This window comes from Gopherus flavomarginatus, chromosome 6 (genome assembly GCF_025201925.1).
Source record: "Gopherus flavomarginatus isolate rGopFla2 chromosome 6, rGopFla2.mat.asm, whole genome shotgun sequence".
Lineage (NCBI taxonomy): Eukaryota > Metazoa > Chordata > Testudines > Testudinidae > Gopherus > Gopherus flavomarginatus.
Window position 1 is genome coordinate 126,055,887 of NC_066622.1, and position 25,458 is coordinate 126,081,344.

Here is a 25,458-nt window from a genome sequence, read left to right on the forward strand (position 1 = left end):
GTCCAAAAGTTTCTTTTTCAGACAGCGGGGGGAGCTGATTCGTGTGTGTGCATAAAGCGGAGGCACCTTTCCGCAACCACCACCCGCCCCCCCGTGTGGGGGTGGGGCGGAGGGGAAGGAGTTAGGAGGAAGAGGCAGCCTAGGGGTGGGGGAGGAGGTTTCTTCTCATCAAAGTGCAGTCAGGGTTCACCGAGGGACTCCCACCTTGCTGTCAGTAATTTATTAACAAGTCAGGCGGAGGGGATCCGGAGCGGAAATTGTCCCGAACTCCTCCTGATTTAGGATGTCTCGAGCGATACAAAACTAACCCCTGGGGCACAGAGCCTGGCTGGCACCTTTCCGTGTGGGTCCTGGGAGGCGGGGAGCCCTGGTAGTGACGGCCCTGAGCAGCTGTCCCCGTGGGTGCTTTGATCATCGGGGGGGGGGAACAACCCCCTACCCAGCCAAACTTTCTGTGGAGTCCCCTCCAGGCCATGCACTGGTTTGCCTAACGCCTCTGATGGAGCCGTCCGGCAGCTGCACCTGCCCGGATTGTATCACACCCAGCGCCGTGTGAGTGATCAATAACTCCGTCTGATACCTGCGCCGCCTTATTCAATAGAGGGGGCCGGTTGTGAGCGCATCCCAAAGCCCAGATTACCAGCGCGTCAGCGCTGAAGGCTCCCAGCCGGGTCCCCTCACACCGCTCCCTCCGGCAAGGGAGAGACGAGCACCCACCGCTTGCGGATTTTGGGGGTGGCGGTAGATTCCGGGGGGAGAGGCTCCCACTCAGGGTAGCCAGGAGCTGTATAGACACCATGACTTGGAGGAGGCTGAGGCTCCCTGTGTAAGTGGAAAGCATTTATTTTGTGTTCAGTCCGGAGCAATCTTTGATGGAAGCCAGGCTGCGGGACTGGGGGGAAAATCGCCTGGATTTTTTTCCCCCTCCCTGTTTCCGAGTCCCTCCCTGGGAAAAAAGTGCTGCCCACCCAAGGAGGCAACCGAATCGCCTACTCTGCCTCTGTTTGTCTCACACGCACCGCGCAAGTGTCTCGCTCTCCCCTTGCAGTGACTGCTTGTGTTTTCAGGTTGCTCGGACCTGAAATCTAAGCGAATAATCTCAGCGCTCGCCCCGCTGCTGCAGCTGGTGGTGTTACTGGTGAAGAGGAGGAGAGGGGGGTTTCTTTCATTTCGATGGATCTGAAATCAGAGTCTCTGGACCGCCGTTGTTTGGGAATATCTACATGCTGAGCCTCTTTGGGGTGGCGCATCAGCTCATCGGGGTGAACCATCTGAAGAGAACAAGATGTTTCTTGCTACCTTATACTTCGTTTTACCCTTAATGGGTAAGTTGCCGGCTTTTACATTGGCGCTTTTTACAGGGCTTGGTAAAGCGTTTATGGGATCTGATGTCTGGTTTAAGGAGAACGGGGAAGTTGCCAGTAGTTTTGACGGATTTGAATGAGCACAAACCACATCTAAAGCTTTGTGAGATTTAGCTACTGCCTGCAGAGCCCGTTGTTAAATTGGGCTCTTGTGAGTTAGGGGAAAAACTTTTCAATAGTCGTTTTTCATCTTAATAACACTGTGGGTCGGGGTAGGGAGGGGGGTGTCATCAGTGAGAAGAATGATTGATTGCATCGCTTACCTGAACGTGCCTTCCTGCTTGGTGGCAAATATTGTAACAATACATGTTTAGTGTGTGTATTGAGGAAGGGAAGGATTTTACTGGCGTTGGGGAGTGCGGGAGGGTGGCTCATATCGTTCGCTGTTTCCTTCTCCAAAAAAGCATCCTACGTGTCGAGAAATATGGGAACAAGGGGGAGAAACATAACAAACTGCCTTTAAAACATGACTTCAGTAAAAAAGAGCTAGTATCAGTCGCCGAAGAGACTTCTCCGCTCTCGGGTTTCGCATGAATGTAATTGAAATCACAGCAAAAGCCTTATAGGAAGCCAGGGCGGATATTTAACCTCTCGGTAGAACATAGGCAGGGAAGGGTTATTAATTAAAGGAAGGTTGATGTAAGGAACAGTGACTATTTTACTATGCACATTAACCTCTGTCCTTTCTGTGGAGTTCCGGTAAAGAGATTTGAAGGCGAGCCACCCTCTTGAAACCTCATTTATCTTCCCAAACATTCAGAACAAGCTCCTGGCTTTGCCCCGGGCTGAGTCAGCTAGCGAGCGGCTGCCTTTGGAAAGGGGTCGCGCGTTCCTTTTGTTAGAAGGTGGGCTGCCCTCCCCAGGTTGGGCTGGCGCGGAGCCCAGTGTCTCAGCAAGAGTTTTTTGGTTGGTTTGTTTTTTTTTTCTCTCTCTCTAGATGTACTTTTGTCCGCAGAAGTGAGCGGGCTGCTTGGCGGGGACCGTCTGGACTGCGTGCGAGCCAGCGATCAGTGTCTCAAGGAGCAGAGCTGTAGTACTAAATACAGGACACTAAGGCAGTGTGTAGCCGGCAAAGAGAGCAACTTCAGCCGGGCGACAGGCCTGGAGGCGAAAGACGAGTGCAAAAGCGCCATGGAGGCGCTCAAGCAGAAATCTCTTTACAACTGCCGCTGCAAGAGGGGCATGAAGAAGGAGAAAAACTGCCTGCGCATTTACTGGAGCATGTACCAAAGCTTACAGGGTACGTTGCGAAACCCAGAAACATTCCACTCCCCAAAGGCAGGGTGGTTTCCCAGCTCTTCTCAGCCGCAGCTAGCTACCACCGCGCAGACTAAACGGAGGGTCTGACCTCATAATTAACATTATGCTCTTCAGCTGCAAACTGAGGATCTTTCATCCGACTCAGGAACAGCTGCTGCTGCAGTCTCCCGGTGTTGGGCAATTCGCAATTAGGGTTTCCTCCAGAGCACTCCGGTTGACCTTTCTAAACCAAAGTCAAAAGATTAGGGCATTAGCAAGTGCAAAAGCGCCAGGAACAATCAATTTGTGACTTCGCCCTAAATAAGGAGTTTAAACACTCGTTAACTAATCTCACTTCACAGGGACACGATGGGAAACTAACTAATTAGCTCCTGGGTGTAAGATAAAACTAGTGTTTATTTTTAAAAAGGCCCGTTCTTCCTGGTCTTGTATTTACCAACAGGATACAGCTATGTGAAAGAGGATTTGGTACTTTGCATAGCATGCAGAGGAGAGAGTTGCAAATGGCATGCCAGTGTTAAATGATAAGGTTGATTTTATACCCATTAAAGTCCTTTTCCCATTGAGTCTACTTGGAACAGAATCAGGTCCTTAGGTAATATTGCTATGTGTCACTTGCCTTGTTTTTGCATTGCTGAAGACCCCAAATGCCCACTGAATTCAGCGGCAGTTTAGGGCCCCATCCTGCATTTTTTTGTGGGCCTAGTTTGTCTCAAACATCCATTCTGAAGGTGCTTCCAGCATTATATTGCTCCCTGGAAGCCATACAGTATGTATGCATTAGCCAATGAAAATGTCAGTTGAAATATTTTGATTGATTAATATGTCTCTTTGCTCCAACTTTCATAATAAAGTACAGTTGCTACATTATAAATCAATTTTCTTCCCAACTGTTTTGATTAAAAAAACACTTCTGCTCTTTCTCTTCCAAGAATGAGTTGATGTGAGTAAGAAACTTCCTTTTCCCCTCCCCACCATCTCTTCTCCCTCTGGCAGCTGAAGATAGGCAGCACTTGTGATGTCACAGACTGCCTCTTCTGATTTGTGACTTCATTCCACGCTGGAGGAGGGGAGGGAGTTAATAGCAAGAAATACTTCTTTCTTTCAAGTGTTTCCGTCCTCTCCCTTGGGAAGAGAAAATAGCATGAACAGTAAATGGGAAACACCTTGTGACATTAGAGTGGGTTTCTTTTTAACCCAATCTAATTATTTTTAGAATAAAAACACCATCATGTGAAGTAACAAAACCTCATCCACAAAAGAATGTGTAAAAGAAACCCAAATCTTTTGTTGTCTTTAGGAAATGACTTGCTTGAAGATTCCCCCTATGAACCAGTTAACAGCAGATTATCAGACATATTTAGGCTAGCACCAATCGTATCAGGTAAGCAGACTTAAAATTCTTTACTAAAATGTGACTACCAGCTACTTCTGTCCAGTTTGGTCTACATGAGTTTTCTTGGTTTATGGAGTAATCCTCTTCTGTAACTACAGAGCAAAGTGATTACTTTCTGGATCTGGGAAAGTCAAAATATGGTTATGGTTCCAAAATATTTGAAAAAAACACTAAAATTGAAGAGGGTAATTCCTTCCACCCCCCTTGTTTTAGCACTTGTTTTCAGAAATTGACTAATTTACCTGTAGATGGCAATCTGATTCCCTGTGTTTGTAATTTACAGTACAATGCCTTGTTGGAAATGTGGCTATGTAAGTTATCTCCCATTGACATTAAGGTATTTTATACCTTTTGTTTTAAAGAAGACTTTTTATGATTAGGAATAGTCTCTTTTGGTTGAATTAACCGGTTTAGTTTTTAAAGAGCCTTTCATAGCAGTTTTGCTTTGGAAAAAATCTGCTGTGTAGTTATCTGGCGCATTTTCTTGTACCATGCAGATGATACTGTTTGTGTTTTCAGACTTAAATATTTTTGGTCCCAAATGAATATAATTTATTGGAACAGTGGATTTGAGACAGTGAGATGTGTTACAGAAAGAAGTCATTATACTTGTTTCTGGTTTCCAAAATGTCCTGTAAGGATGTGGTCTGTATAAAATACCTTCACTTATATAGTGATTTGATGTCAGCTCATTGAATATAGTACAGTATCTCATCATAATTTATATACAATGTAAACAGTTAATCTTGCAATTAACTGCATTGTTAAGGAAAACAGCTTTGTTAATCACACTTTGAAAGAGAAAAGGTCTATAGAACCAGAGCAACAAGAAACTTGGAGTGATTCTTCAAAAGAGACTAAGTCCCATTTTCAAAGGTGACTTGGGAGGAATAAAATTTTCAGCAGTGCTTAAGTAAATTAGGAGCCCAAGTCTCTATGAAAGTGAGTGGATTTTAGGTTCTTAAGTGCCTAAGGGCCAGAATTTTAAAGATATTTAGGTACCTAAAGATGCAAATACGTACCTGTGCACTTTTGAAAATCCCACTAGATGTCTACATTCAGATGTAGGTACCTAAATATATTTAAAATCTAGCCCTGAGTTACCTTTGAAAATATGATTAGGTGTCTAAATCACTTAGATGCTTTTGAAAAAAAGTGTTCTTAGTCTAGAAAGCTAGCAGTAGGAGAGACAATAGGGACAGGAGACAACAGATCCAAGCAGGGATCTGTTGTCAAGAAATACAAAGCCTTTTCATTTTGGTGTTCTGGCAGCAAACCACCTAAACTCTGCTCCTAAAGTTTATGGTTGATCTACTTAAGACCAAATTTTGATCAACCTTGACATTCTTCTGATTTGAATGGAAATGTCTTTTGTTACAATTTTTCTTTTCTTGATATACCGTTTCTTTTCCAAGGTAGTTTTAAAAAATGTGTTAGATTTCTCTGCTGCTCTGCAACAACAAATTATATACACTGTCCCAACAACTGTAATGATTCCTACAGCCGCCATTTATGATCGTGGTGCATAGGCTGAGTCTGAATCCTTGTGTACTTAAATTTCCTATTGTCTCCAGTGGAAGTTTTTGGGTGTGTAAGGCCACGTCCAGACTAGAAATTAAAATCGATTTTAGATACGCAACTTCAGCTACGTGAATAACGTAGCTGAAGTCGAATTTCTAAAATCGAGGTACTCACCAGTCTGGACGGCGCTGCATCGATGTCCGCGGCTCTCCGTGTCGATTCCGGAACTCCGTTCGGATTGATGGAGTTCCTGAATCGATGTAAGCGCGCTCGGGGATCGATACACCGCGTCCAGACTAGACGCGATATATCGATCCCCGAGCAATCGATTTTAACCCGCCGATGCCGCGGGTTAGTCTGGACGAGGGCTAAGGATTGCAAAATTAGATCCAGAGAAGTAAATAAAATTTGAGTTGCACTGTCCTTTATATTTCATTACATATAGAGGAAAAATGCCAATATTTAGTAAATGTTTAAGGAAAAATTAGTAGGAAATATTTGTATTGTTAAGATTATGATTTCTATTATATAACTTTTTTCATATGTCTGCATTTAACCAGGGTAACAGAATTTATACAGGATTCTCAGATCTTGATTGTTTTTCTTTTTTTCTGATTTGTATTAGCAGAGTTGCCTGTCGGCAAGGTTTTCATATCTTGTCTTCTGCCAAACCTGGTCAGTTTTTATGTGAAATATAATAATTAGGTTCATATTCACCCTCATCAGGTGAATAAGGCTATCAGTTGAGGGCAGAAGTTTGGCCCTGTAGCTTTTATAACTTATTTTTGTGTGTAACTACATGTGGTTTTTACTTAGTGTACAGTCCGGAACAAGCTTTTTAGTCACTTATCAGAAACAATTATTATGACTTAGTACATTATTTCTATTTTACAAGACATGGACAAGAAACAAAAGTTTGGCTGAAAATGAATGCAATAATACACTTTATCCAGCATATGCATGTCTAAGAAATGGAAGTGAGGTTTTTTGTGTTTTTTTGTTTTTTTTTTAAAGCACTTACTCTAATTGTCAGTATTAGTCTCCTATTACATAACTCAGGATTTATTTTAATTTATCCATTCTGTGTTTTGTTTTCGGTAGGCAATTTCCATAGTGTTGTGTTCTCTAAACCACATGGTGTTGTCAAACATTTAATATTTTAAAGTAAAATGAAGAACTTCGTCTTTTAATAGGGTCTGTTACACTTGATTTAATTACTGTATGAATAATATTCAGTCTGAAAAATGTCACTAATGTAAAAAACTGAAAAATCCTCTTTAGTAATCCATTTATTTGCTTATGGACCCAAAGGGTCTCTCATTGAGATGAAATCCACGACAACTAAATTTTGCATTTGTACCTCTAATAAACCTGCAAAGAAGGCCTGCATTCTTGAAAAAGAAAGGGTAAAGTGGAGAAGTGGACTGAGGGTTAGTTGCAATTGAATTAAATTTACCTTTTTCCCCACAAGTCCCTTCCTTAAAAGGGAGCCTATGACACACCATCCTCCTAACTCCAGGCCTGTGACTCTCTCCCAGTTTAAGGCCAGGACCATCTGACCTTATAGACCCAGACCTCAGATTTGTCAGCCATTGTTGTCACAATATGAGCATGCAGCAGAACCTGAGCCTTGGTGTTGGGCTCACATAGGTTTGTTTTAGTAATCGTGTCCAGCTATGGAACTTCTCTATTTCAATTGTGAAATTCATGCTACGATTAGGGTGACCACCTGTCACTAACTGGACGGGACAGTCCTGAAATGTACATTTCCAGTCTTGGTCATGGGTTGAATGACTCCGGGACAGCATTTGTCCTGGGTTCCCTGTGTGCCTGCATGAGGTTCAGAGGCAGTGCTAGCCTCTTCCTGGTGCGTGTGTGTTGGGAGGGAGGCACTGAGGTGGGCCTTGGTTCCCCTGGCCATGAGGCCTCCACGCTAGGCCAGAAGCCTGGCAGTAGTAAGAGCCACCCAGAGAGCCGGGAGCCCTGGACTCTCCACCTGCCCTGGAGAGTGCTCCCTGGGGAATGGGGACATGGGTTGGGGCTGCTCTTGGTCATCCCAGCCTGCTGCCCAGGGCAGATGGAGGGTTCAGGGCTATGCACAGTGGCCCGAGTCTGGGTAGCTCTTACCACTACCTGGCTCTGACTTCCAGGCTGGCCAGGGGGTAGGGCCAGGGGGAAGAGGAGGGGCAAGAGGTGGGGCTACTGCATGTGTCTCGGTTTTGCATTTTGAAAAAGTGGTCACCCTAGGTAAGACGCAACTCTGTACATTAGCCTAAGACCTGGGTGCCTTTTTCAGATAATAGTATGTAGTTCATTTAAGGGTTTCATTAAAATCTTTGTTTTTCGGCTAAACCATAACTGCTTTTGAGAGACAACACCTTCTGGGACATTTATCTCCATTACAACTATAGTGAATATACAAATCAATTGATTAGGTTTTTGGAGATTAGCTTTATACCATTAACCTCTATGCCTCAGGTGTGATCTTTCATTAGTATCTCCAATGTTTAACTTATTTAAAATTCAGCGATTTCATCTTCAACACAGAACAGTTTGGCCTTCAACATGTGAAGATGAGTAACCCACCCCTTAAAATGGCATTTGACATGTTCCTCACAACTGGAAATATAAACTCGAAAAGTAAATATTATAATTGTTGTATTCATAAAAGCATAACTATGTATAATTGAAGAAATATTTACAAAAGAGATGGTTTCTGAAATGCATCATTCACTTCAGTACAAAATAGAGCGCCATTGAAGCAGAACAAAACACCTAGGGCCATTTCTGTGAAGTGGTGTAAACAGAATACATAGTGACAAATAGAAGAATATTTAATTCTACTCCTTCAGATGACCTAATATATTATATTATACAAACAATATTAAACTCGACTCATGAGTTGAATGATTAATCACAAACTCATTACTCTGTTAATATTTGTATATTTTTTCTCATTTATCCATTTCTTTTGGAAATATGTACTGATTTGCTGCACGAGGCATGTTCTACAATAGTGGTTCTTAAACCATTCATGGTTCAGGGAGAATTTGCTGGTGGCTTGTGGAGAATTGGCTGGTCACATGCTTCTGGCTCCTTATTGTTTCCAGCTGTTAAATCGCATTCAAAGACCCCTAAAAATAAATAAATACTTTCCTAATGTTTCTTTTCCATGTAACTGACTGCTGTAGTTATGACATGGATGTTACATAAGTGACAATGTGCATGAGGCAGTGGTTCTCAAACTTCATTGCAATGTGACCCCCTTCTGACAACAAAAATTACTGTGTGGCCCCTGGAGGAGGCACTGAAGCCTGAGCCCACCCAAGTAGGGGGGCCAAAGCCCAAGCTCCACCGCCCTGGGTGGGCGAGCCGGTCAAAGCTAAAGCCCCAGGGCTTCACCTTTGGGCGAGGGGCTTGTAACCTGAGTCCAGCCATCCAGGACTGAAAATCTTGGGCTTCAACTTTGGCCCTGGGGCCCCAGCAAGTCTAACGCCATCCCTGGTGTCCCCCTTAAAATGGGGTTGCAACCCACTTTTGATCTCAACCCACAGTTTGAGAACTGATTCATGGACACCTTCCCTCTAATGCGGCTATCTTTTATAAGACATGGGACTTGTGTAAAGGTTTGAGAACTTTCTTTTATAAAAGATGTCTAGAAGTTTGTGCTTTGACAAACATAGTGTTTTTAGAATTTATTATAGTATTTTTTACATAAACTTATAGATCTATAAAAGCAGAATTTAGGAGACAGCACATTATGCTCCAATAAGAATCCTTAAATTCCGTATCAGCAACATACCATGTGAAGTTTACATGTTTGATTTGCATAGTGAATAAGCTGTAAGTACAAATAAAGCAAATTATTTTCAGTAAGAGATGGTCCTCTATTGTATTAACTTCAGCACTTCCCATTTTAATAACCTTATGCTTCTTATCACATTAATTATGCACATCAGTGAGAGAGTTTAATAACCATCTCGTGTACACTTGTAACTTGAGAATGTTTAAGTATTTTATAGTGGGAGGTTAGTCTCTGGCTCTCCTTCCCCCTGATGGTAGTATAGGGAATTAAACACAGGAGGGACTGGGGTGTTGAGCAGAGAAGAGAGAGTAGTTTGGGGTCATTCTCTCTCCAATCTCATGAGCTTCAAAAGCCCCTTTCTAGATATAGTGTGTGGTTGGGTTTCCCAGGTGAGTGTGTCAGTGATGAGAGAGGAGAAAATATACTGCAATACACTTCCCTCAGGACCTGGTGGAATTCCATCAGGAAATCCACACCAGAGTTAATGCTGCTATGAGCATTAACAGCAATAAAGAGACAAGGCAGACGAGGTGGTATTTCTTATTGGACCTACTTCTGATGGTGAGAGACACAAGCTTTCCAGCTATGCAGAGCTCTTCTTCATGTCTGAGAAAGGTATTATGGTGGTGTTAATGGGCCACTTCCCCTTGAATGGTCCCTTAGAATTTGTGCTAACTGCTGTTTAGCTGTGATACCTTTAGTGCCTTTCCCTGACCTGAAGAAGAGCTCTATGCAGCTTGAAAGCTTGTCTCTCACCAACAGAAGTTGGTGCAGTAAAAGATAGTACCTCACCCATCTTGTCTCTCTAATATCCTGGGACCAACATGGCTACACACTGCATATATTAACAGCAATAACAGACTGACCCATACTCTTTTCTCCATATATTTTTACCCTTCTCAGAAGTGCAGTAGGACACGTGGTAGAAAAGGGTCTGAAGCTGTGTGGCTTCCTGAGAAGACCTGCTTCCATCAAAGGAAGAGTAGAGTGGTTCTTCATATGAGTTTCCTGGTGCATTAAACACAAAAGGAAACATAGGGTTTCTATATCTCGCCCTTTGTCCCTCTGTAAGATCAGGATTCCCAGCCTACAGATGGGACGATTGAGAGGAAGTGCCATCAGGTGAACTCCATAGAAAGTCCAGCATTGCTTTTCCCAAATTTTCACAATCATGACTAATTTCTTCCTCCCCTCCCCTCAACATTTTAATATGTTTGAGTCCATTCTCTCTGACTCCATATTTCACAGGTGTAATTCTTGTAACAATGCAAGTTAAGTGTATCCATTGAAGGAAGAAGATGCATCTTACTTGTAATCATTGTTTTACACTCTTTCTTTACTAGGCAATCTTCTTTCTTTTTATATAAGCCCCACATTGCATCTTTCTTCTTTTTTTGTCAAAAAAGATGAGTTAGTTTCTGTACCCTAGCCAATGTGATGCTTTCTCCTTTTGGATTGTGGTGTTTGAATTAACGGCTTTTCCTAGTGATTTAATATTGTATGACATACCCAAATCCTACAGCTTAGGGCAGTGGTCCCCAACCTTTTCGTCTGGCGGGCACCAGACAAAGGACCATGGCAGCGGTGGAGCACCTGCCAAAATGCCGCTGAATTTCTGCGGCGACGCCTCTCGATGTCTCTTGTCGATGGCAAGTGGCGTCATCGAGAGGTGTCACCACCTAATTTCTGCAGCATTTCGGCGGCGACGCCTCTCGATGATGTCACTTGCCGCCGACAAGTAATGTCATCGAGAGGTGTCACCGCCGAAACACTGCAGAAATTCAGCAGCATTTCGGTGGACACTTCACCGTTGGCGAGGATGCGGGCGCATTTAGATGCCAACACGGGTGCCATGGCGCCCACGGGCACCGCGTTGGGGACCCCTGGCCTAGGGCCTTTAATGCTGGGTCCATTCCTAAATGTGTGTGTGTGTATGTACACACACATCAAATATTATATATTTTCTCTTATTTAACATTACCTGGTCTTTTTGAGAAATCTCTATAAGAATAATTGAGATTCATTGTATTTTAAAAAAGTATGTTTATGGTAAATGTTTGTTTGTTGGTATGGTAAATATTAAGTTTATTGGTTTCTCTTGACAGCTTAAAAGACACCAGTTGTCTTTTACACTGTTACTTTTTTTTATTTTAAAAGATGAGGCCTTTCATATTAGAGTTACTTTCACCCAGTTTCAGATACAGTGAATCAGTTCTTATTAGGTTAATAGGAGTCTTGCAATTTATTTTAGAGGGAACAGGCATAGTATATCATAATTTTTTAATTGATTATGTTTCCTATTGTAATTTTTTGTCCTGAGTCCTATTTTTTTTATGTGCATAGAGGCCTTTTGGGTTTTGAGCACTATAAAAATAAGAGTGCATTATTAATTATGATTGTACTTGTATGATCACAATACATAATTGTATTTTTATGTGTGAGATGATTTTTGTATTCAGAGTAATAGTCTCTGAGCCAGTGTGATGTTGGTAACACTGGTACAAATCTGAACTAGCTCTTGTCTCCAGTGAAGTTTTGTGGCTGTTTTCCCTGTCCAAGAAAACATCAGGAATCTATTTTAGTGGCATTTGACAAAGGAAAAATAGTTGTTTGTTTGTTTTAAAAAAAAGCTAATATGAAAATATACAGTGACATTTCTGTCTGTACATTTGCTTTGCAGAGACAAGGTTTGATTCCAGTGATAAATACTAGTTGCTGAATCTCTCTTCTCCTTTCTGTAATCAAATTGGACCATGTTTAAAAGAAAATCATGGTGGTGGTTTTTGACTCTCTGAAGCTCTTTGAGTTTCCTATTTTGTGTGTTCCCGATAGGATGAATCTGACTCTGACAGGAGAATTAAGTTCTCTTCTGAAGTGGCAGACTGGCCAACATAGGGTCTACTCTTATTCCCACTGACCTCTGTAGAAGCAGAAGGGGCTGTCTTTCCCAGTTATTACTCCCCCAGTGCTTATGGGGCAGGTAGATTCTTCTCCCTACCAAGAGTCCAGCCTAACAGCTTCATGAACCTAATACACCAGGAGGTAACACAAAGGCCATTAGTAAAGAAAGGGAACCTCTGGCAACATAGCAGAGAGTCTGTGAAGGTAGAGTCAGCATCTTTATGTATGCTGTGGAGAAATGTTTTGTAGGGACTGCTTTTGTGGTTCCGCTGAGGAGTACATTTTGGGAGGCCAGTTGAGAGACAAACATAGCCAGAGGTTCTGTGTACAAGGTGGAAATCCTTGCAAAGTGCCACATCCTCTCTTTTCCCTACCCAGGTATAGTAGCTGCTTGCCCAATGCTTCTATGAAGCCAGCCTTACTTGAAGGAACAGGGAAAATGTCTTCTGTCCCCTTAATGCTTCACTTAAATCTTCCAAGAAAAGCTTGTTTACTCAGCCCTTGTGTGGTGGACAAGGCATCACTCTAACATGCCAGTCAGCATTCTCTTTTGCCCAAAAGATTATCAAATACTTTCTAAATTGAAATGTCTGTTTTATAATCATGAAGTGTCTCTTACTGGTATGTTTTAAATTATATTGGAAAATTTGTACTCTAAATTATTCTTGTCAGTCCAATTCCAACTAAGAATTCTTCATACACTTTTTACACCCTTTTTTTGGTTAAGGGCTGGATTGTCTGGCTATGCTGAAAGAATGGCAGGAGATATTAGATATGGGTTTAATCAGGCTGCACCTTTATTATTAGATGTCTAGGACTAACCTAGAGGATAAAATATGTAGTGCAGGTGAAACCCCTACAATTAACTGCGGGGTTGGGGGGTGAGTGCTTTTACCAGTTCTCCCCTCCCACCCTTTCCGTTCATGTCCCTCTAGCAGATTCACTGCCAGGAAACTCCAATTCCAGCCAATTTTTTTGGGGGGGGGGTCTTCCACCAGCTCCCCCTCCTCTTCATCCATGTCCTTCCAACAATTGCCTTGCCGGGACCTTACCAACCATCCCCCCTCGTAGGACGCATTAAGGTGGACTGCAATGATGGGAAGTTGGCTCAATTACCAAGCACCTCTCCTTAATTCCTTTTCCAAGCCATTAATCCGTCCTTTTGTGCCTTAATTTATGGAGTACCTGCACTGAATGTCCACTGTACACTTAAATAAAGGGTTGTGACATATGGCCTACCGCCCATTATGCTATGCATAAACAGAGCCCACCTGAAGCTGCTGTGAGGAAGATGAAAAAACCTCCAATTGCACCTGGCCAATATGGTGGTAAGCACAGGCGCCAACTTTCCTTGGCACCAGTGGGTGCTCGCGCTCCCCTGCCCTGACTCCGCCCCTTCTCTCCCTCTATTGGACCCCTCCTCAAATCCCCACCCCGGCCCCACCTCTTCCCCCAGTGGTCCACGTTCCTCCTTCTCCCCACTCCCTCCCAGCACTTGCCACGTGAAACAGCTATTTCACGGTGAAAGTGTTGTGAGGGAGGGGGGAGAAGTAAGACGCGGTGGCGCGCTCAGGGGAGGAGGCAGAGCAGAGGCAGAGGTGATCTGGGGTGGGGGAACAGGTCAGGGAGCTGCCGGTGGGTGCAGAGCACCCACCAATTTTTCCCTGTGGGTGCCCCAGCCCCGGAACACCCATGGAGTTAGCACCTATGGTGGTAAGGGAAAAATTCCTTCTCAGCCCCTCCTTAATGGGGCGGCTAGCATAATAACCACAGCAGACATAGCTAAACACCTGGCAGGCCCAGGTTGACCTTTTTAAATGCCTCATTCCCAAGTGTCAAGTATCAGAGGGGTAGCTGTGTTAGTCTGGATCTGTCCTGTGGCACCTTATAGACTAACAGATGTATTGGAGCATAAGCTTTCGTGGGTGAATACCCACTTCGTCAGACGCGTCAGCCACGAAAGCTTATGCTCCAATACATTCCTAGGTGGTGAGTCATCCACCAGCTGACTGCTTTTCTAGCAGTTTTATGTCTCCTCTCCTCCCCCAAAGCCAGAAGGTATTGCCTGGTTCTCCTGGGCGGCCAGACAACCCTCCCTCCCTGCCCCCTCCAAAGACCTTGCTCAAAGTGCAGGGCAGTGATTCTCTCACTTTTTATTCATGTTGAATTGCATCTTCCTCTACGAGTAGTTCCACTGATTTCAGTGGGATTATTTGGAAAGTGAGACAGAGGAAGGGACTAGAGGAGTGAGTGAGACAGTCATCCCAAGGTCTCTGCTCACAGAAGCAGTTTTAGATTGGTACAAGGCTTCTAGCAGCAAAGACCTCAGCAAGAAGGGTGGTATGGTGCACAAGGTGTCTGCAGGCTGTGCTCTGTTGTGGGGACAGGCAAGCAGCCACTGAAGCCCCAAAAGCCGGCAGTGCTGGTGGTTGTGGACAGGACATGGCAAGTGTGGCAAGGTCAGGAAGGGAAGAGGAGGAATGAGAGAACAAACTACATCTGACAGATTTTAGTCACATTGCTTAAATGACTACTGTAAAGCACTCGATAACAGGGTGATGAGGGTGGTATAAAAATGAGGGTGCACTGATTAGGTTATTCTTGTGGCAGCCTCCATCACATGGCTACTATGGTGCCCTGGATGACTTTAAGCTTCGTCCCTTGATGGGCCCACAAAGAGACAATGGGCAATAGGAGCAGCACCCTGGAGTGCTGTAGCTCTGAGTGGCACAGTGAGGTGCAATTTACAACAGGTGGTGTTTCTAGTTCTCTGTCTTTAATGTTAAAATAATTATAAAATTCATTTTAGAGCACTGTTTTTAAATGTGACTAAGGAATTACTTTGACAGTACTAGTAGTATCTGTCAGCTGTTGACAGTAAGTTAAAAATTCTGATAGTAAAGTGCTTGTGGTTTAATGAAGACAAATAAGAATTCTTGTATTGTAAGACAGAACTTATTTGTCATAGGATAAGATAATGTATGTTAGGGTTCATCTCAGTTAAGTTTCAGGAAAGAATGTGGTTACAGTATTTTAATTTTAAAAATATGTTTTTGTTTACAAAATAAAGATTTTCCAGTGTAAACTTGGTAATATATTTTTACATTAGTATGTTGCTAACTTTAAAAAAAAAACACTTATTTTGGCATATTCTATCATTTTCTGTGGATGAAACTCATGCAATAACTTAAATCATTGCTGCTGACATAACTCATTAACAAATTTTGTTGTATTTTCTCAATAGTTCTCAATTTATGACATGTAGTGCATAAAAGCAATTTTTATACCTTTCAAGCTATTGTCCTGTACAATGTGTAGTCGAACTACAAATGTAACATGAGATACATCACACAGTTTAAAGGCACAGCGATAGCTCATCCTATATAGAAATTTGAAGAAATGATGGGTTGTAAAGAGTGCTGGAGACATCAAACAATTTGAATAGAGCCCATAAATAAAGATGAATTTCTACATTCGCTGGCTATATGATTTTATCACTGTCTGGTGTCCGTAAAGTACACTTTTCCATTAAAGTCTTGTCATGCAGCTGATGAGGTTCAAAACTGTTCATGCTTCCACACTCTCTTCTTTTTAAATTCTATATCATAGGGCCCAGTACTAAAACTCAGGATGGCAAAAAGAGAACTTCTCATTTCTCCTCTCTTCTCTTCCATCCCAATAGATAATTCCACAATTTTGCCTTTTCCCCAGGTTCAGAACTTCCATGTCTTTGTTGATGCCTCTTTCTCCTTTATTCCTCTCATTCAGGCTACTGCTAAATTTTGTAATTCTGTCCCTTCTTCTCTTACAAAATATCCAAAACCTATTCCTTCCTTTCCATCCTTGGTCCAGATCTCATGTCCATGTATTGGTAAACTCCTTTGACTTCATTAATATCCTTCTCTCAGGTCTTCCTGATGCTCATCTTGCTCACCCTTGATATATTCAAAATGCCTCTGCCAGAATTTTCTTTCTTGTGTATGACTCTGAACCGAGGCGATGCATGGAGAGCCATAGGGGATCATGCGCTCCCCCCAGATATTTTTGGTTGTGCTGCCTCTAACCCAGACAGGCTGGGTGACCTGCAGGGCTGGTGTTGCTGCTCGCCCCCCTGAATGTTCTTCCATGCCCCTGTGGGTTGCGCTCCACAATTTGAAAACCTCTCTGTGGTGGTCACGTGCCCCCTCCCCTGAACCTTTTAAATTGTGCTTCCTCCTCGCTGTCAACGAGGTGTCATCTCTGAACATCCCACCTCTATTTTCTGTGACCCTTTGCTGGTTCCACTCTCTATTCCCCCCCCCTTTTTTTTTGTTTGTTTTCCCTTTCAAGGCTCTGCACAGCTCTGCCCTTTCTTTCTTATTACTGGTCCCCCACAACTCTCCTGTTTGACTCTTTTCCTTCTTATATGCTGCCCCGGCACCTGGCATATCCTTTCTTGTCCAATACGGTGTGTCAGCCAACCCTTCCTTTCGCTCTTGCTTCAACGCTTTCCTCAACTCTGTTTTCAGAACCTTGACGTGATTCTCTGGTTCTCTATGAGCAGTTTTGAATGCAATTAAAAAACAAAGCAAATGTGATGTGTACAGTTCTACCCAAGCAATCCCATAACTCATTCCTTCCTTCCACACTATCTCTTGTACCTGTTGTATGCGTTCTTGTCCCACTTTTTGTATGTTGCTTCTATTTTTTTTTTAAATCAAACATACAGAAATATGCTAGAGATCTCAAAAAACAAGTGAGGACTCAGTAAAGTGAAACAAGTGGGGACACAGATCTTTCATCAACTTTGGACACCAAAGGTGTCCCTTGATCAGTCAATATCTCCTTGGGTAGCCCAACTCGCAAAAAGATCTGTACTAGCTCCTTAGCTATTGTCTTGGAAGCCGTGTTGTGTAGGGGGACAGCTTCCAGGTATCAGGTTGCATAGTCTAGTACAACAAGCACATGCTGATGGCCCTTGGCTGTCTTCTGTGCGGGCCCAACCAGATCCATGGCTATGCGTTCAAATGGTACCTCTATTATTGGAAGAGTTATCAAAGGGGCCTGCAAGTGTGGGCGAGGGCTATGTAGCTGACATGCTGGACAAGAGGAGCAGTATCACCGGACATCTTTGTGTATTTCTGGCCAAAAGAACCTCCGCAGGATCCATGTCTGGGTTTTCTCTACCTCAGGGGTCCTCCAAATAGGTGACTGTGGGTTAGGCTCAATATGGCTTTTTGATGTTTTCATGGCACCAGAAGTTGATGTACCTCTTGCTCCTGCATTTGTACCATGCGGTACCTGAGAGCTTTTTTCACTATAAAGTAAGGTCCTGGACCCCGGACCTCCCCATCCACGGATATCCCATCTACCTTGGTCACCTCTTTCCTGACGTTATTATATCTAGGGTCATCCACCTGGTGCTGCCCGAAAGTCTCTCTCTCCCGGGACTAACCTGCCCAAGCTCCCAGGAACCGGCTTCTGCTTCTTCCAGTGGCTCGCTGCCATCACGGCTGGGGCCAGCCTCCAGCTCACCTTCCATGGTGGTAGTTTATCTGATGGCTACTTGTGTCCATCTGCCTACTAGCGCGGTCTTCTGCCCCTGGGTCAGGATCCGGGTTCCCAAAGCTTTCACAGCCTTCCTTTCTTTTTTTTTTCCTTTTTGTCTTCTGGATTCTTTGGGGGGTGAGAACAAATCCTGAGAAATCTTAGAGAACATTGGGGTTTGACATTCCCCCGGTGACGAGTCGCTGTCATCAGGGTCCCCACCTCCCTCCAGCCTCTCTGGGAGGAGTAAATGATCAAACCCTGGATAGTCCCTCCCAATGACTAAAGGATATGGGAGTTCAGGAACTACGCCCACTGTCACCTCAATGGGGTTCCCTTGAACCTCTATCTCCACCAGGATGGTGGGGTAATGGCTCACAGCCCCATGCACACGCATCACTGCTTCGCTTTTGGCTTGTAGCAGCTGGCTACTTTTTACCATCTTACCTGATATAAGCGTGATAGCACTCCCAGAGTCCACAAGCGCTTTGCTCCATTTATCTTCACAGGCCTAGTGTAGTTATGTGGGGCTAATGCGACACCCGCAAGGTGGATAAGGGATCACGGAACCTCTCAGCCCCCCAAGTTACATTGCATAGGCTCCTTGGTGCTGAGACACTGTGCTGCTATGTGTCCCCACTCCCCACATGCATAACATCTATAATTGTTTCTAATCATTCCCCTATCACGGAGGTTAGGGGTTTAGTCCCAGGGTTCCCCCCACTCAAGCCACTCCCTTCATTCTGGGATTCCTGCTGGTTTTCAGCCCCCGCCCCCTTCTACCTAGGACTCCCCAGGGGTATGGCTGCCCAATCTTCCAGGGTTGGGGTCAGGTGCTTGCTTCGAAAGGGCCTTTCCTTGGGTAGTCAGGTCAATTCCCTGGCTGTCATGCGTCTTTCTACCAGTGTGATCATCTTGTCATAGGTGGATGGATCATTCTGGTCTGCCCATTTGCGGAGATCTGGTGGCAGTCCTCGTTTGTAATGGTCCATGACCAGGGTCTCCAAAATCTCCTCCAGGCTGTAACCACTCCGTGCGAGGTGTATGAGGTTGAATAGCTGGGACCTCTGGGGTTTGTTCTCCTGGTACTGCCACTCATTGAACCGTTGGGCCCATACTGCTGCTGTCACTCCTGATCGTGCTAGGATCTCTGCCTTCAGCCGGGTATAGTCAGTGGCGTCCATGGCAGGCACATCAAAGTAGGCCTTCTGGGAACAAAATGGGGCAAGAATGAAGGTCCACTGCTCCTGGGACCACGTCTCATGCTGAGTAGTCCTTTTGAATGAGAGGAGATATTGCCTCTACGTCATCTTCTGATGTCATCTTTGGCAGACAACCAGTGGCCCTCAGGGTTCGTGTTCTATCGGACCCCCGGGCCTGGGTGGTGAGGATCTTCAGCTGGCCCCACTACCTCTTGCAAGAGGGCATGATCTTGGGTCACCTTGTCCATTAATAATTGATTGGTTTCCTGCTGTAGCCGCATAGATTCCGGCTGTGCCATTGCCTGAACCCAGGTGCCCTCCTGCTGGGCTGCAGTGGCTTGTACTAGAGCTCTTACTACCTCCTCCATTGTGGTATAAAGCAAACAACAAAATCCAAAACCCTAGTGCACTTTTTTTTAAACCTCTTTCTTCCGCCACACTGTGAATGTTAATCCCACCTCTGACACCAGTTGTGACAATGTTCTGTCCTTGTCTCCGTGCATCCCATGTTTTCTGACAGATTTTGCTAGCCTTGGAGGCTCACTGTGACCCTCCACATAGCCCTTCTCTCTCTAGAGGCAAGAGTCACATTTTACTAAGCCATTTTCATCATAAACCAGCAAGGGAGGTGAGGAGAAGCAACCCTCCCTCACACAGTCTCTGTTGTCTCCCAGTCTCAGTGATTAATTGGGGAGGGGAGGGAGGAGCCTAGGCCCACCCGCTCTCTACTCCCAGGCTCCAACTCAGGAACCCTAATAGTAGCAGCTATGGTAGCTGACTTTTTGGAAATAGGACACATACGATTCCCTGAGCCACTTCCCCACAGCAGCCCCTACTCAATATCTCCTTCACCATTACCTCAGGGCCTCCTTCCTTGTGCCTGATATGGATTTGTACTGCTTCATTCCTCCAACAGCACAGCTTCCTCCTACAGCTTCTGACACATGCTCCTCACTGACTAACTGGAAGGCTGCTAACTAGTTCCAGCCAGCCCTTGATTGACTTCAGGTGTCCCAATCAACCTAGCTATCTCCATTGCTTTCTGAAAGGATCTTAATTGGCCCCATGTGTCTTGATTAACCTGGAGCAACTGCCATTTGGTTACCATGATACCAAGGATTTGTTCAGCCTGGGGCTAACATACCTGTTCCTCACTACTTTACTATAGCCATCTGGTCTTGTCCCGTCACAGAGCATACCGTCTAAACTCAATATGACGCCACAATTGAGGGTCATAGACACATGGAAACAAGGGGGAAGAGGACAAAATGAAAAGGTACAAACAATAAAACCATGTGGCTACTCAGGCATATGGCCATCCTGACAACTATATTTATTTTTGCTGTTGTCACACTTCCTCCATCATTCCTCATACACAAAATAAAGAAGTGAATTTTTGGGACAGATGACACTATTGTGTGGAAGGCAGCTAAATGAATGGATTTCAGGAGTGTGTTTGGTGTTCATGTAGGCCTTGATTCTGCAAAGACTTATGCATGTGCTTCACTTTATACACGTGAGTGCTCCCATTTGAAGAGTTAAACATGTACCTTGATATTTGCAGGATTGGGGCATTATAATCTGCCTTTTTTGGGGCATGGTGTTTGTAAAGCACCTAGCCCTTTTGGGTGTTAAATAAAAATGCAATGGATTTAAAATGTATAGATAACAAAGTACAGTTTGTAGTTAAGTGTTATGCTAAGCACTTGAGTGTCACAGGATTCCAATATATTTTAATAGATTACAGAGAGGGGGAAACAATTTTGTTGTTTAGATTAGTGAGCATAAAGATTATGCATTTGGATTTAGAAACTTAAAAAAAATCAGAAGAGGTAAAATTATTTATCAAACATAAATATTGTAAGTAGTAAACTAGTATTTACTAACCTCATTTCATCTAGTAGGGGGATCTTTTATATAGAGAGAGACCTATATCATAGAACTGGAAGGGACCCCGAAAGGTCATCAAGTCCAGCCCCCTGCCTTCACTAGCAGGACCAAGTACTGATTTTTACTCCAGATCCCTAAGTGGCCCCCTCAAGGATTGAACTCTCAACCCTCGGTTTAGCAGGCCAATGCTCAAATATCTTCTTTTCTAGATACACTGTCTTGGAAGAATATTTTTAGGAGAGAAGGATAAGTTTGAGATTTTTACAATTTTTGATATTAAAGACATTTTGAAAGCAAAGTTATGAAAGATTTACTTGCTGTTTTACTAGTAATCCCAATGTACTGTTTAAATATATTGAGATCACCAATTAGAGCTTGCAAACAGATTAGGAATCTATTCTGCAGAGTAATATCTTGGCATTATCATTTGAAAAGCAGATTAAAATGTCTGTTAATATTGTTTAGTGCAGTATAGGAACACAAGTCTTAGATGTTAATAACAATGGAGATTACTTTATTGAGCAAATTAAAAGCAATTAAATCTTAACCACAAAAGCTTTTGTAAAATAAATACCTGATCAGAAACCCAATCCTGTGGGCCTTATTCACATCCCTATTGTGGGACTACTCTCAGGCCTAAGTGCTGCAGGATCTGAGCCTGACTACAGCATCAAATTGTCATTATTACTGATGATCATTTATATGGCCTTGTAAATGTGTATGATACTGTACATTGGGATCCAGACAGACAAGTTCTTTCCCCCAAAAGGCTTATTATTTGCTCACACTAGAGAAAATAAAACATGACAGAAAAGCGCAAAGTGTCCCTATTATAACAAAATCTATTATAAATTGATAAATCTACATATCCAATTCTTTAATGGTCTGCATAGGTAAGGGCTGCATGTATTATTCCCTCATGAAAATTATGGGGGTTTATACATACATTCATATAGATGGAAAAAATGTCACTTCTTTCACTGACTGTCACTTCACTTAATTTTAGTTGTCTAAAGAGTGAAATGGAGACTGGAAAACTTGCAATGTTCTGATGACACTTAAGACCTGATGAAGTAAGCTACTTCGATATTTTGAAAGGTCAAATTGTGTGTGTTTCTAAGCAAGCATTCCCCAAGTCTGATGATGAATGAGATGTGTCTTCCTGGTTTCCAAATTTCCCACCTTCACAGCAGAAAATTAAAGGGGACTCTGCAAAGAAGCCCAGCATGTTAAAATGTACTTAATCATCTCTGTAATTTGGTGTTAAAATTATTGGAGCCTTGGGTCTTTTGTGCAATTTTAAAAAGCAGTCTAGGTTTGACAGCATTGTAGTGCAGTTAGTAGGTGAAGATCTATATACAGTTATGCCTAGGCAGAAGGAAAAACAATGTTTTCAAAATGTTGGAAATGTGGACTAATTGCAATTCTGATTTGGGGAGTCCTTTAGCTTTTGGTCCTGTTTTTTAGTCCATTTCTACTATTAAAAAAAGTAACTTTATTTCCAATCCATCATGACCTTAAGTCTTGGAACACAAGAAGAACAATGGCTGTCAGCAGAAGCATAAATGGGAAGTAATGCCTTCTCAGTTTTCTTAACTTATCCTTCCAGAATTAATGTTATCGTTTATTTGGTGTTTTTTGCATTTTTAAGGAAAAATGTGGTCAAGAAAAGTCTCTTGACAACTCTGGAAATACTATTAAGCTCTTTCTTTATAGACAGGTATGGCAGAAACAAAACTGAGTAAAACTACAGCATTGCCCTGCCAACATGTCTCATTACAGACCTCAAGGCACAACCCTTAGGAATGGAAGGGTAATTCAGTCTCCATGTCTATATGGTCCTTGGCTGCTTTGTTGGGACTGACAGCATGGGTACTGGTCATAATAGTGATTTCTGAAGCATGGACATCCAACCTCTAAGCAATGATAACCACCGACTGATTCCACATAGATTACTATACTTCTATATGATGGTTATTTTTGGTTACTGCCTACTTTGACTCTATTTGAACCAGTGGCTTAAAGGTGAAAGGCTTCATATATTTCATGATTCATTGTTCATTCCTTGAGCAATCCAGTACCATGAACAATGCATAATTCTGATACATCTTTTTTATTTACAAAACATGTTATACGGTCATTTATATTACAGTGATAACTGTGTGCGTGTGTGTGGGGGGAGAGCTGTATGTCACTAATTATGTTAGTCTATAACAAACCAGGAGATGTTTACAGTTGTGAATTGTCAATTTTTAGGTTTCTTTCCATTGTTCTGTGGCAGATTTACAGTATGTAGGTAACTTTCATTAATGATGATTGGAATTTAAGCTTGTAAATCAGTAGGAGAGTATTCCTTTTTCTTTCTTTTATTTTAGATCTTAAACTTGATAGATTATGGTAATACTTCAAAGGAAAATTTCTGCATAAAAATCTTGCATAAATCAATGTGTCCAAAGCCAACAAAATGAAGTTTAACTATTACTCCACTTTTCCTTGTTTCAGAATTAAATCTGTAGTGTTGCAGCTCTAAGTACTGTAGTCACAATTCAGCTTTTTAAAATGAATTTGGGACATGTAAGCATGTATATTTAATCCTGGAAAGAACAAAACAAAAGCCACATCTAAAAAGTGATCAATAAGTCACTATACCTAGGAGAGTAACTTGAGGCAAAAGAAATTGATACGGTAAATGGCAATCTTTTCTCCAAAGCTATACTCACTGGGATCTTCAGAAAACAATCACACCTTCCTGTAATGCAAGCAGTATGCAGTATCTGGCCTTTATATAGTAAACTGAAGTGAATTAAAATGCTGTCATTTAAAGTAAAACTGTTATTTACAAGATACAGAAACGCTTTTTTCCACAAATGTATAAAACAGGACAATGGGCATTGTCCCTGTTAACAGATATTTGTGCTAACTGGATTGCTCAGGATTGCTTTGTAAGAATCTGTACTGAAGCATGTAGACTGCTTTAAGTGACTAGTTTCAGTCTGTTACCAGAATAAGAAATATCTGTAATGGGCTTAAAGTTCACCAAAAGGAGTTACTTTAAACATTTCCTGTTCTGATAGCTGCCATGGGAAGAACTCTTTGTAACCCATAGCGCCACAGTCTCTGCATAACAGGTTACACTTCTTTTGTGGGAAAGGGTGTCACTGATAGATGAAGGCGACAATTTATAATGTTCCTCAGAGTACATGCTGCATGTTGAGCAAGATTAGAGACTTTCAGAGCATGTCTTACAGAAAGAAGGGTTGTTACTTATCCTTCCTGGTGACTTTCTACATTTTTTAAAGGATTTTTCATATTTAAATTATGTTTTAACTCAAAGTTTTGGTATTTGAAGTTTATTTTACAAATCATCCATTCCCTAAATCTTCATTAATTGCAATGGTCTAATTTTTCATTACAGCTTTGTTGTGTGAGATGCTATTAAAAATAGATTATTTCCATGTTTTAGTTTAAAAAATTACTATTTATATTAAGAATCCTTTATAACAAAATATGAAAGAGAAACTCAGGTGTGTGGGGGGGTTATATTTTTTTTAAATTAGGTGACTTCTTAAATGTCTCTTATTAGTGTACAGTAAACGCATGTATTTAAACTGTTTGTTTGTTTTTAGAGAGTAGCAAAAGTATTTAAAATACACATCTCTCTGAATCCTCCTGCAGCTACTTAAAAAAGGCCTTGGCCAGTGGCGAAATAAGACCATGTAGTATATATTTAACTAGAGGAGGCAAGCTCGCTGAGGATTTTTTTTACCACTGTGGGACTCCTGCTGTTCACATTACTTCTGAGTAGTTTGGAATATGTTTAATTTGTTTGTTTTTAACTAATTTGAGTTCCAATTTTTGTTAAGGGCTCAATGTGTGGTGGTATTGGACGCAGGTGCAGCCAGCTTCCTTGCATTGGGGGATACATGGCATTTTTATCTGACAGAAGTACTTCTCCATTTCACGTTTTTTATGCAGAAATTAGTATTGTTAGTATTTCTTCAAGGCAATTTTTCTGTGCTTCTAAGATTAGCACAAAAAGTTGTACTGGTTTGTATAAATTATGACCTGAGGTCATTCTTTTGACAGCTTTGCCCGTAATTGCTTGGAGGTTTCAGTAAGAGATTGTCAGAGCTCTAACTTCCTTTCCTCCCAAGTAGCTCTGTGTTCTGCTCCAGTCGAGCAGATATGGTTACTTTCTGACTCCTGTGCACGCCAGGCCTGACTATATTCATGATTGGTTATCCCAGTGAAGGCTGCACTGCTGTGGCTAACAAAGGTGCTTGAACCCTTTATAGTAAACAGGGTCATGAATTTGGCCCATAATGTTTTCAGGAATGACTATGTTGACAAGTTGCATGCATATATATGCAACTAGATCTATTTCTCTGGTCGCATGTCCTTGTTCGGTGAAGGTGGTTTTAAGTGCGTTTAGATGTGTATCCTGGACTTTCTTCTTGAGCTGTATTCTGTGATATCTGAGTGCCTAGCCATAGTTAACAGATTTTTTTTTTGGTGTGTTTGGGATAGTTAATAAATCCATGGAGGTAAGCGTGGCAATCCGTGGGTGCCTGGCATATAGTTGTCTGTAGGGTT

The 25,458-nt window shown here is 42.5% G+C and overlaps 1 protein-coding gene across 2 annotated transcripts in view; it reads left to right on the forward strand.

Annotated features, from left to right (window-relative positions):
• The first annotated feature begins 463 nt into the window (after window positions 1–463).
• Window positions 464–25,458, forward strand: part of GFRA1 (GDNF family receptor alpha 1) — a 215,441-nt gene continuing 190,446 nt past the window's right edge. Inside the window, exons 1-4 of one of the 2 annotated variants that reach the window (XM_050959021.1) lie at window positions 464–552; window positions 1,068–1,325; window positions 2,302–2,604; window positions 3,925–4,008. In XM_050959021.1, coding sequence (XP_050814978.1) covers window positions 1,286–1,325; window positions 2,302–2,604; window positions 3,925–4,008 — 427 coding nt within the window. In that variant the 5' untranslated portion in view covers window positions 464–552; window positions 1,068–1,285. Of the gene's footprint in view, window positions 553–770; window positions 1,326–2,301; window positions 2,605–3,924; window positions 4,009–25,458 lie in introns of those variants that run through there. The other variant, XM_050959023.1, reaches the window with a different exon arrangement.